This window comes from Juglans regia, chromosome 11, assembly GCF_001411555.2.
Source record: "Juglans regia cultivar Chandler chromosome 11, Walnut 2.0, whole genome shotgun sequence".
NCBI lineage: Eukaryota > Viridiplantae > Streptophyta > Magnoliopsida > Fagales > Juglandaceae > Juglans > Juglans regia.
In genome coordinates, this window is record NC_049911.1 from 24,118,502 (window position 1) to 24,131,166 (window position 12,665).

Below are 12,665 nucleotides of genomic sequence, written 5' to 3' on the forward strand. Positions count from 1 at the left end.
TGTAAATTTCTTTAACTAATATGATCGTGGATAAAAGATAAAATAGCCCCGACTGTCGATGTGAGATCCATGGCTACTATTGCCATTGGCCATGGCCCTCGTTATGGCATGAGCGAGAAAATGAGTGATTGTGCATGACAAATATTAAGACTGTTCATCCGGGCCGGATTTTTATCCGGCCCGGTCCGAAACCCGGATACCCGTTTTTCGGTTCCGGGTTTCGGCCCGGATCAAATCCGGGCCGAAATCCGGATTATAAAACCCGGACCTATACGGTCCGGATGCGGGTAACTTAAAGCGGTTCCGGATTTCCAATCCGGTACCCGCATTTATACGTAAAAACGAAGGTCTCTCTTCATCGAGAGTAGCAGTTCGTCTCTTTCTTAGGTTTAGCAGTTCGTCTCTTTCATCCGTCCCCCCTCTCTCTCTCCTCTTCGAGTTTCTCTTCACAGTTTCTTTCTTAGGTTTAGCTTTCATCCGTTCCCTCTCTCTCTCTCTTCTCTTCGAGTTTTTTACTTGTGGCTCCGTCGTCTTCTTCTCTCTCTCTTTCTCTCTCGTGCTGAAACCCTAGCACCTGTCACTCTTCCTTTGCCAATCGAAGATCTGTTCCTCATGGCCGTCGTCGACTTCTACAACCAAGGTTAGTTTTTCTCCATTTCACATACTCACTCTGTGTTGGTGCTATTATTTCGATTTGGGTCTGTTTTATGCCGTTATTTTGCTAGATCTGTTGTTTTTTCTGGTCTTGGCTTGCTTTTTGCAACTGAGTTTTTGTTCTCTCTGTTGATTTTGGGTTTATTGTGATGTGAATGTTTGAATGGAGTAATCTGGATTTGTGAGACCTAGAAGGGAAAAGAGTGAAAATATCCATAACCATAGAGTCTCCTAATAAGATTTGGATCTGGGTTTTTTAGATCTGGATCGTGGGCATTAGTTTTAGATGATGTTGAACCCAGTTTCTTATAACAGATTTGTTTGGTTTATCGTGTAGTTTTTCTCTTTACATATGATAGGAAGATATTTTTGGCAGAGAATATAATTTGATTTCTGAATATTTTTTAATGTTATTTTCTTCAGTTTTGTGGTTCAAACTCACAAATATAATTCTGGTTGTCATTAGATTGGATGGTTGTTAACATGTTTCCATCTTTTTCCTATGTTTCTTAGAGCTACTTTAATGGCAATGTGTTCTCGGTCCAAGTTACAATATTGTAAGCTTTTAAGTTTAAAGAAACTTTTTACAGAGATTAGCTCTTTTCCTTGGCTCCTTTGTCGATTCTCTTCTATTAATTGATATAACTTCTGCTTTGCTTTATACCTTATGCTTGATACTCATTGTTTTATGCTCTAATAAGCTCAAAAATTTTCTTGGTACACGTGAGGATGCATGGTGTACGAAAAAACATAAATGAAATGATTACATGATCTACCTATTGTCATTAGCTTGATCTTTTGAAATATAATTGGCGACTAATTAATTATACTAAACATGTTAATGTTTAAAGGACATAATTAAGATAGAAAGAAAAAGTGTATTAGAAAACTGCATCTTGTTTAGAAAGGCAGAAGCAATGAGGACAATATATATAAAGGGTTAGTATTCCATAGCATAGCATGTTCGTACATCAATTCTATAATAAGCTGAAGGTTAGTATCATGTTCAAAAGATTTCTCAACAAATACATTTTTTTCGGAAGTATGGTACTTCTAAATTACGAGAAAATGCATAATAGTACTGCTAGAGGAGTACTATCCCCTAGTATTTTATTATATCTATGAGGATCTGAAAAGCAGATTTTGCATTTGATGAAATTTACACTGAAATTACTTTGTGCTTAATTAATAGAAGTGAAACAACACATACGTTTCCAGCTAATCATGATCTATTTTGGTGATGCTTTTTCATAGGACTATACCATGGAGCAATTTTAGTATAGTTTATTCCCAAACACAAAAAGAAATCGCCGATACGATTGATCATTTGATCTTGAACAAGGACAATTATTAAGTAGCCGCAAAATACGGCTACGTGATACTCCCAACTTATTATGACATGCCATAACATTAAAACTGCTTGTATAAACATTAATTTATTATGACATTCATAGCATTTCAAGATATATTAAGAGTACCACTTGTTTACTTGGTATAAACATGTCCAGGTGTGGTGACGTGGAATTCCTTTTTAACCATGTTGTGAGAGATCAAATGTATTTTTTGGTGGTAGCATTTTTCTTCCCAAAAGCTTTGGATTGACATATTTGGTTTATTATTTGAGTGTCTTCCTTTAATTAGCTAGTGTTTCTGATGAAGTGTTGGGACATGTTAACTTGTCATTCTTTTTGTTATGAACTGTGAGGAACATAGCTTGGAAGTGTAATTTATCTTGCTGTTCCATAAAGAGAAGAATTGGAATTTATCTCAAGGTGAGTTTTGTTCTCATCAACAATTTTGGCGATACAATTTGGTGTGAGATTAAAAGACTACATAGCTTTTCTAAGTATTCAAAACTTTTATTTTTTGCAAGATTTCTTTCAGTCAGTCAGATCACTTGAAGTTGCTACTCGGTGTGAGATTAAATCATTGATGGAAGACTATGCTAATTATTTTGTAATTCATATCTTGTAATTTTGTATTTTGTATTGTAATGTATAAATAACAAATAATGTAATATATAGTGGATTGAATGCATTTTAATTTTTAATTTTTATATATTTTTATTATTCTTGACAATGTTAGTATTATGCTTTTTAACTTTGACTTAGAAAAGAATGTAATAAAATATAGGCTTTTAAAAAAATTATGATTTTCAACATTTTCTTTTAATAAAGAAAGGCTTTTAGGCTTTAACATAAATGGAATTAAGCTCTTCAACATGTATTTTTCTTGAATAGTTTTTAATATAATATAGGCATTTAAAAAAAAAATTAGGCTTTTAAACTGAAAAATGGACTTAAAAAAGAAGAAGAAGAAGAAAAAAGAAAACCCGGGTATGGTCCGGAACCCGGATTTCCGGGTTGTAAAAATCCGGGTTAATCCGGGTTTCAGCCCGAGTCATAACCCGGGTATATCCGGGCGGAACCCGGTCCGGATTTGAAATCCGGTTTCCGGGCCAGGCATACCCGGATACCCGGATACCCGGTCCGGTACCCGGTTGAACACCCCTAACAAATATATCGATATAATAGATATATGAAAATAATAGATATAATGTTACATACAGTTGTGGAGTCTACAAATGTCGTATAGTCATTTTGAAAAAGTGTGAAATTCATTATTAAAAAATTAATTTATTTTCATGTAAATCCTATATTTATTTATTTTTTTAAAACAACTGCACGACGCTTGCACACTCACGACTACAAATATCAAAGCGACTCTATTCTTTTTTATAGTGGATCCCACTCTTTAAAAAAAATAAATAAATATGAGATTCACATGAAAAGAAATTAATTTTTTAATAGTAAACTCTACTTTTTTTTAAAATGACTGTACAACACTTACATATTCAACGAAAATAACATTACTATTTTTTTTAATCATTTAATATTATGGACAAAAATTAAACAATGATATTACCATAAAAAAAAAAAAAATTATTCTAATCTTTTAAAGCAGAGTAAATAAAGTTGAAGCCATACACACTTGAAGTCATTCGGACACCAGATGCGGCGGCAAAACGTTTTCCGGGTAAAAACCCTCTATGAAACTATCCGTTCGCTCTCTCACGTTGCTCGATTTCACCGAATAAAACCATCCTTTGTTTACTTTTTGATTCCTTTTTTTTTCCCCAGGACAATCCAGACTCTGACCAGAGCATTTCCGGTGCTCCTCACTATTTCATGCTTACGCTTTACTGTATTTATATTTCTCTCTCCAATTTATCCTGCGTGATGTTTTATGGGTCGGCATTTTTATTATAATTTTGCAGAAGATGAAGATCTCGATGCTGATTTTCCTGAAAATTGTGTATATCGGCAGTCGGATATAAAGGTCGGTATGCTACTCTTTTTTTTTTTTTTTTGTAGTCTACGGTGTGCTACTTACTAAGGCTTTTAAGTTTTATCCACCTATCAATATATACATAAATACCTATATATATATATACACACATATGCACATATGCACATGCATATGCTTGTTTGGACGTCGTTTCAAATTTGAATGGAGAGTTTCGGTTTGAAAATTAACTGACTTCTGGGCATTTTATGATTGTTCAATGTAACAGCGTTTCGGCTCACCGATCAATTTTACACTGGATAAATGTTGTCCTTACACGCTCGATGTGAATTCCTTTTAATGCCCTATGATCAAATTGTAACTATAATTTTATACTTTGGTAGGAAGAATTGCAACTTCCATTACGGCTGGAGATACTGAAAGGTATAAATTTTTTTCTTTTACTTGTTTGAAAAAGCTCATTCATGAGTGTTGGCACATTTTCAATTCTTTTTCTGGCGTTTTGTTAATAATTGTCAAGTAGACCTTTGAAAAACCTTTCTCTAATGCAGGTGCCCATCGTGCCCTTGAATTGGATGGTGGAAGGAAAACTAGCCATTTATCTGACAAGGCACGAGTCATTAGAAATTTGTGTTATTGTTAATCTTTATACCCAATTGCTATATAAAAATAGTTGTATGGTGTTATTGGTTTAATCAGAAGGAAACAAATGTCTCTCAAGAAGATGATGTTGAAATGCCTCAGTTCCATAATGAGGAAAACATCTCTGATGATGAGGTACAATATAAGAGGATTTAGGTCTAGCTTTTTGCTTGTTGCTGTGTTGCTATTCACCTGTTGCACCTACTTATTTTATGTTTATACCACGGATATGTGGTCTCTCGTCTCTCTTTTTATTGTTGCAAGATAGTAATGTTCTTTTGTAATCTGTTTGGATAGGAAAACATCGTGCCTTTAAAAATTTCTGCTACCTCTGGCACTAAAAAGTGGCATGAAGATGATAACCACAGCTTTGGAAGTGGGAAGCAAGATGAGGCACATACATGGTCCAATATAAGCAAAGAAGCTGATGCACTAATATGGTTGAATAAGAATGCTCCAGGTTCATCATCCCATTATGCCTACCCTGTCGCAAACAAACCCCAAAAAGGTGACTTTTCTCTCTTTTATGATTGCTTGTCACTGATGTCTATCATATACTTGTCTATGTATTTAGTACTTATCTTCAGGTAGAATTTTCTGGTACATATCAAACTATGGGAGAGGTAAAAAGGTCATTCCCATGGAACATCTTTCTGTTAACCTTACATATGCCGGTTGTTAATCAAATCTATGTTTGTCTTTTATAAGGTGCTTTTCAACCTTCATTATCTTTTAAATTCATACTCCATACATGTGACTTAATTTTGGATAAATGATCATTCTGTGGATTCATCGCATGCCACTTTATTAAGAGTAGGAACCTGACTTAAAGGTGTTACTCATTAAAATAAAATAGTGATCAGAAATACAACAGAAAGGAAATGTGAAATATGCTCTTTGTTTAATTACTTTTCACAGGGAATAATGGGAATTAGGGTCATATATGCTCCAAAGTATAGACCTTGTTGAATGGATGAGTACATCAATGTTTGAAAATCAGTAATATCCTGATGCTAATCCATGTACATGTGTTAGACTTGTTGTAGATTGTGTACATGAGGCAACTGTGGATTTTTTTGTGGTGTGATCAACTTTCTATAAGACCTGATGTGTGATGCTGCTCTGCATGGAATTTGTGGATGATTTTAAATTATGTTTATGATGAGAACCTGGTTCTATATGGTCAACTTGAGGATCAACTGTTGCAGGCATGAGATGCAAGGCTAAACGAAAATTCTTATTCCGGTTCCAGTCACGTGAGGGAGGACTCTCTTGTCCCTCTATCTCTAATGATGAAAAATATGTGTCACTCAAGGATCATGAAGCATCCGAAAGATTGGAAACAATTGAGCCTAGATCTGAAGAACATTCAATTGCTGGGGTTCTTGAAGATTATCAAAGAGAGAACGAAATTCAGTCAGAGGTTGTGTGCGCTGAAGTAGGAGCTCTTGGGCATGGAGGCATTGAGCAATCAATGGCTGATCTTTTAGATGGCCTTCAGGATAGGGCTGTTGTGCTGAAAGGAGTTTCGGCAAAGGTCAGTTCTTTGAGCCAGAACTTTTGTTCTTTTTCTCATCTGGCTATTTATTCCCAGTTCAACTGGTATCTGCAGCAATCAAGCAAGGTTTTTTTTTTTTTTTAAATAAGTTAGCAGTATAGTAATACGAGAGGTAAAGAGGTACAGATTGTTACAAAGAGAAATCTCTCTTCGCTGGGAGATATAACTGTTGACAGCGAGGACTCCCCTGAATCCATGGATAGTGGATCATCTAGTGAGGACAAGGTACTTGTCGTCTCTACTCGCAGTCCTCCCCTTCACCCCCTTCCTTCCTTTCTTGTTAATACTATATACAATATGTATTATTGATTATATGCTAAAGCAGGCTAGAGATCAAAAACTAGAGGTTAATATCCCAGATATGAAAGGGCAAACTATGACAGACCGGTTTCAAGCAGCTTTAGGTGCTACTTTTTTAAATGAGGAAGGGGCCCTTGTTGCAGTTCCTAAACCATCAGGGTAAATAATAGGCAAAAATTTGGTATAACATATCTCACCATATATATTACATGGTGTAGATGGTTGTAGGAGTGAACTGAGTGTGTGCCAAATTCTTCAGAATTGGTTTGTTTGGGAAGTTGCAGCAGCTCATGCAGAGTGAAAAAGAAAGAGATATGATTTTCTTGAAGAAGTTGCAGACTGGATCTAGTACAAATGGTAGGGCTTGTGACTGTAATTTTTTTTTCCTGAAAAGCATGTTTACTCATGAAAACCATGAGTATTTTTGTTCTTCTGTATTTCCTGTTGCTTGACATTTGTTATTCGTCGATACCTCCTCAGATGAAGCAAACTGCATTGTTGTTAAGATCCTTGCAAGATGCTTGGATGCAAAGATGACGGTTTGCCAATGCTCTTTTGTCAAGAACATGGAGGTACTTTGTCTTTTTGCAAAACCTTGCTCATGCAACCCTTACTTGTGGCTACCACTTCAGTCCAAGAGGGTAGTAATTGAAAGAGTCTTTCCTTATTTTTTAATGACAATAATATTCCCAAATTATAAATTTTTATTTTGACGCAATGCTACAACCTTAGTTATTTACAGATCACTTTAAATCTGGATTTTTACGTTTTGGTGAATAGAACTATTCTTGATGACATGGAAGTGATACTTCATTTTTGTAAAATCAACATTCTCGACCATCCTTGCTAGGTTTACATTCTTTAAAGAGAAATGATACTTGCAGTCGTGAGTGTGCAAGCGCCGTGCAGTCGCTTTAAAAAAAGTGAATAAATATGAGACCCACATGAAAAGAAATTAATTTTTTAATAGTGGACCCCACTCTTTTTCAAAGCGACTGCACGGCGTTTGCGCACTCCACGACTGTATGTAGTATTCCTCTTCTTTAAAACAATGATATGAAGAAGGTTACTTAGTGCTGGCCATAGATGTGAATTAGAAATAAGATTCTTCTTTCAAATGCCTGTTAAATGATAGCTGATGGTGCATGCCTGTTTTGCAGAGCCCCATGCAGTCAGGGAGCCCTCAAACAATGGTAAATGGAGGAAGGAAAACAACAATTATTTTTCATCCTAGGGTTAGCGGTGACGTTGACCTTGAAGTTGGGAACTTGATTCGCATTCACCCCCCATGGTATGAATTGTAAAATTCAACATTTCCACTGCTCTATCCATCCAAGTTTTAATTAGAAGACAATGGATGCTCATATAATTGATTTAAAAGGAAGTCTCTTTCCAGCTGCACTATTATATTCTGTTGAAAAAGCTGCTATTGTACAGTTTAGTTCAAGGGGATTATTAACGTTTTCTTCTTCTGTTTTATTTAAAGTTATATGAATGAAGTTCAACAATAAACTTATTTTGTCAGGAGGGAGGTTCAAGTGGGAAATGATGAGAGTATTGTTCTCTCCACATATTTCTCCCAAGTTCTAATTTGACCGTGTAAAGTATGCCAGAAGTAGATGTATAATAAGGATAAAGTGCCATATTCAGTTGCATCTGGAGTCTGTGTGTTCAGCCACCAAACTCTGTTTCCGTTGGCATGGGCAAGAGACATGGTTGCACAAAGTATCCCATCTATGATCCTTTTTATTTTCTGCTCTTTTTTTCTCTTTTTCCCTTGGAACCAGTGCAAGTTGTTAACACTAACGACCATTCTTTGTGCAGAAGGAAGATGAGAGATTCTGTGCAAAAGGAAGAAATTTACATACATACATACACACACTCAGATGGTTTGAATCTGATCATTTGACAAGATGATGGACAGAAAGAAAGTAAAATTTTTAGCTTTCAATTTTATTCGGGGCTGGAACAGCACAGATGAGTAGATTTGATATGAAATATTTGAAATAGCTACTTTCACGAGGAAGTATCTATAAGCTGTGAACTTTGATGGATGCATTCCCACACAATTAGCTATATACTTGAGTCTGTTTCTTTTATTCTGTTGCAGCTAAATTATTTCACTAGAAGTCACTCTCTTTAGAAATATTTGAAGTAGCTACATTTTCTTGTGCTATAGAATGGGGGGCAGTAATTTAGCGATCAAATTAGAATGGAAAAATCTATTCATAATCCGGTTCTACCGATCACACGCCACACAAAAGGCCACCTGGCAAACCGGTTTACTTCTTCCTCCGGTCCAATTTGAAGTTCGAACTCACCATCTCTCACCTCTCCTCATTTCCCTCTCTCGTTCATCCCTCTCCTTCCTCCCGACACTCCCTCTCTCGCCTCTCCCTCCCTTAATCAACTTCTTCCTCTCTCAATTCTCTCCCTCCCTGAATTAATCAGACTACCACAACCTCCCTTCAGAAATCCCTCTCTCAAGACCTTGACTATCACTACCACAAAGGCAACTCGACGGAGCTGGACTCCCAAAGCCGCGATGACGGACTGAGCTCGACCCCCAGAAAAATCACATATCTAGACCTCGAGAGAAGCTTCCTGCCGCTGTTCTTCACAAAGGCGATTTGGGTAATTTTTTTAAATGCCCTGTAATTTTTTGAGTGATTGTAATCTCATTGTTATGGTGATTGTAATCTGGGCTATGGGATATGTAGGGATATGGATTGATAACGCCACTAGGTACTAAAAAATTCCATGTGTTGGCTTTGAAGCATGTCCGTTATTTTGCATGTAGAAGCTTTGGTTTTGAAGCTTTAGGCTTTGGAGCTTGATGGTGTTATAAATATATTTTGCATGTAGAAGAAACCATTTTCTTGTAGTTTGGCTCAGCACTTTAAGCTTTGGTTATTACTTTTAGTCTCCTTTAGGCTAGCATCCTGATGTTCCTAGTCATGATTTTCTTATTCTTTTCTTGTGCTACAGGTCTGGATCTCACAAATTCATTTTAGGCATCCAGGCCATTTTCCCTATGTATGCACACATTGCATTTCCTGTTTCTGTTTTCCTTGGACTTATTATAAGATTTCTCTGTTTTGTATTGTTCTAAATCAATACGGATTTGATTTATGCCTTGATGGGTAGTTCAAGAGATATAGTCATTTGATTTATGGCAACTAATTTGATTTATGCCTTTTCTCCTTTTCAAATTTATAGTAAAATAAATCTGCTGTTCCTTTTTATCAAATTAGTTTGAAATTGATTTCCCTTGCTATGGGAGATGAGAAGAATGAAATTGTTGCTTGGTCTCTACAACAAAGGCTTCGACCTTGGGAACATTCTCTATCAGGCTTGACTTGGACCCCCATGTAGAAAATTTTATGGATGGATAAACAATTATAGAACTTTTATTATGTGGGGGTTTTATGAGATTTTTTTATATATGAGAGAGCTATAATGACTCTTAGATCTTAAATTGCATATAAACACTATTAATTACGGTGGAAGGAGGTACAGGGAGGGGAAAGGTATACACTTATCAGCAAATTAGTGATGGTTATATTAATGGCTCTCATGAGCACTAGCCTTTTTCTCCAATAGTAAGAATCCCCCAACCATAGGGTCTTGTTCTTTGAACTTTGAGAGTAGAGTATTTTCTTTACCTTTGAAAGCATACGTAATGAAATTGAATATAAATATCATTACATATTTTTTTAATTATGTCATTAATGTTTATACTTTACATTAGTGCATAACAGTTATTTATTTTATCTATCTAATTATGCTGAACGGTTCATATGCTCATTTATTTAACTAGAGGGATGATGTAGAGCCTTTTTACCCTCTAGCGTTCTCTTGGCCACATGATGAGCTTGAAGTTTGTGATCAAGAATGTTTTGACTGGTCCCAATGTCACCTCATTTTGTGTTTTGTGAATCATGCCGAGGCTTCATGGTAACTTGCAGACATATACATTCAAAAAAATCTCACTTCACATCTACCTATCTGGCCAGTACATCTGACTGATGAAATATCACAAAAATTCCATTGTCCAATGTTTTTTAACTTTTTTGTTGTTATTGTTATTTTTTAAAAAAAAATTATGGTTTTTTGTTATATGCAACTCGGAAAAACAAAACTAATTCTGCTCTAAATGATGAATAGTGACCTCAAAACAGCAATCTGAAAAAAAAATAATAATAATTAAAAAAAAAAAAAAAAAACTGAACAGTCTCACACTTGGGAATCAAATGAATGTTCCACACCTGGCTTACCTGGTTGGACAGGTTAAGACAATATTTCGACAAAAGGACTGCCACCAAAAGTCTTCATGCATCCTAGCAAAGTGTATTTTATAATGGGGTGGCTCGACTTTGCCCTCAATTTTGTAGGATAGCATTATCTTGATCTGTAATGACTCCTTAGTTTTGCTTATCCGTGTACTTGTGCTAGCCCATTTGCACACTATAGTTACACAGCAATTCATCTCTGCACGTAACAACTTTCTGTATGCCTTGACTAAATACTATAATTTGAATGTTTGTGTTTCTGTCAATTAAACAATCATGGTGCTTAAATTGACTAAGTAGCAACTTATTTCCCCTTGAAGACAATTTTATATGCCCATTGATGTAAATTGAAGCAGGAAAAACAAGGGAAGATGTTACTTCATAAACGTTTGGTTTGGTGATTTTGAACTCTGGTGTCATCTATGAACATGCCACTGCGTGATGGACCATACTCCACTTCCATATAAGCAAAAAAAGGGTTTAGCTAACACCAACTTAACTCCATCTGATGTTGAGGTGGGTTGCAATTATAAGAGGGTTTGAGGAGATAATATTAGAAGCTTTAAATGACTCCAAATTGAGGCAATGACATAAACATGTGTGCATCTGTAATGTGGCACAAGATAAAAATTTTCAAGTTTGGAATTTGTAGTACCGAAGGCAATGACATAGGCTGTTTTTATTGTGTTTGCCTTCGGTACTACAAATTCCAATAATGGTAGACCATTAAATATGAAATACTTAGGATACTTCAGACATAAATCAAGTGAAATAATAGCAAGATGCATGCATATGTGAGCTGCAGTTGGGCGAGCTTGTCTCCAGAGAATGAGTTGTAGAGTCAACTGAGGTACTCGATTAATAGGGCTTGGATGAACTCATTTGGGGTACTCTATTAATTGGTTCAAATTTGGGTTCACCAGATTAAACATTTAGTGGGATTTATTGGATGCTTTTGTTGGATTTGTGCTTGCCAGTCCAGATCAGACTAAGAAGGCTGCTGTATTGCTGAATGTTCTTTTTACCTACTTATTTGTGTAATTTTAAGGAGGAAATTAATTGTAGACATGTTAGTTAAATATCAAGAATATCTATCCATTTGTTAGTGAAATATGAGATTTCCTTTTTCTTTATTCTTCTATGTATATATATGACTTTGTATCCTATAAAAATTGAATGTGCAACTATGAATCTTTCTACCTATGCTTAAACTACGTGGTAAATAGATTTTGGATTCTTGAATTCCTATCTATTTTGTAATGTGCACCCAAGGTATCCATTTACCAATGACACAGTAGCCTATGTTTATCTATTTACCAATGACAATGTTTATCTATTTTTCAGCAAATGACAAGTTCAAGTACCAATACCGATTCAAGTGCGTAGACTTTAAGAGAGAAAGACAAAGCAAGTTTGGACAGGCCATTTTGCTACTGTGGCATTCCATCGAAACTTCGAATATCTGGGAAGAATAATAGTTTTGACAGAAGATTTTACAATTGCCCAAACTTTAAGATCAATAAATAATGTGAATATTTTGAATGGATTGATAATGAAAGTCAACGAAATCCATGCTGAAAGATGACATTGGAGTTAGCTCAACAAAGGAATGAGAGGTTATTTCATGAACATGTAACGATCAAAACTGCCAAATATAAAGCAATGGAGAAGAAGTATAATAGTACTTTAAAAGTGTTGTTGTTGACATCGTGGTTTTTGTTTATTGCGATTTTTGCTGTAATCGCTATGTATCCTAAAAACATTTTTGTATGTCGGGCAGTGCTTCAACTCATGTAAGCTGTTTTAGTTTTGGACAGCTGATTGTAATGAACATGTGATGCAATTAATCGTGTTTAGTAAATGTAATGAACATGTGATGTAATGAGTTGGCTTTTGTCAATGTTTTAGAATGT

General features: G+C 35.5%; 1 protein-coding gene across 6 annotated transcripts; it reads left to right on the forward strand.

The window, feature by feature from the left end:
• The first annotated feature begins 3,658 nt into the window (after nucleotides 1-3,658).
• LOC109002257 lies at nucleotides 3,659-12,447 on the forward strand. Of its 6 annotated transcripts, XM_035695469.1 has the most exons (17): nucleotides 3,659-3,690; nucleotides 3,795-3,825; nucleotides 3,932-3,993; nucleotides 4,344-4,383; nucleotides 4,512-4,570; nucleotides 4,660-4,737; nucleotides 4,900-5,110; nucleotides 5,811-6,139; nucleotides 6,254-6,385; nucleotides 6,486-6,619; nucleotides 6,720-6,817; nucleotides 6,941-7,032; nucleotides 7,621-7,751; nucleotides 7,986-8,185; nucleotides 8,285-9,094; nucleotides 9,449-9,496; nucleotides 12,097-12,447. In XM_035695469.1, the coding sequence occupies exons 1-14, from the start codon at nucleotides 3,667-3,669 to the stop codon at nucleotides 8,053-8,055; spliced, it is 1,491 nt and encodes a 496-aa protein (XP_035551362.1). In that variant the 5' UTR covers nucleotides 3,659-3,666; the 3' UTR covers nucleotides 8,056-8,185; nucleotides 8,285-9,094; nucleotides 9,449-9,496; nucleotides 12,097-12,447. The 6 variants fall into 6 exon arrangements, with proteins under 6 accessions (XP_035551362.1, XP_035551363.1, XP_035551361.1 ...); XM_035695470.1 differs by lacking the exon at nucleotides 9,449-9,496; XM_035695468.1 differs by lacking the exon at nucleotides 12,097-12,447 and having other exon boundaries at nucleotides 9,449-9,643.
• Nucleotides 12,448-12,665: the final 218 nt, after the last annotated feature.

What these genes read in the sequence shown, in the direction of transcription:
- LOC109002257 (XM_035695469.1), top strand. Translation starts at nt 3,667, where the DNA reads ATGCGGCGGCAAAACGTTTTCCGG. An exon ending in TGAAAGGAGTTTCGGCAAAG is followed by an intron (nt 6,140 to 6,253) that starts GTCAGTTCTTTG and finishes TAAATAAGTTAG; the next exon opens with CAGTATAGTAATACGAGAGG. An exon ending in GCAGTTCCTAAACCATCAGG is followed by an intron (nt 6,620 to 6,719) that starts GTAAATAATAGG and finishes CAAATTCTTCAG; the next exon opens with AATTGGTTTGTTTGGGAAGT.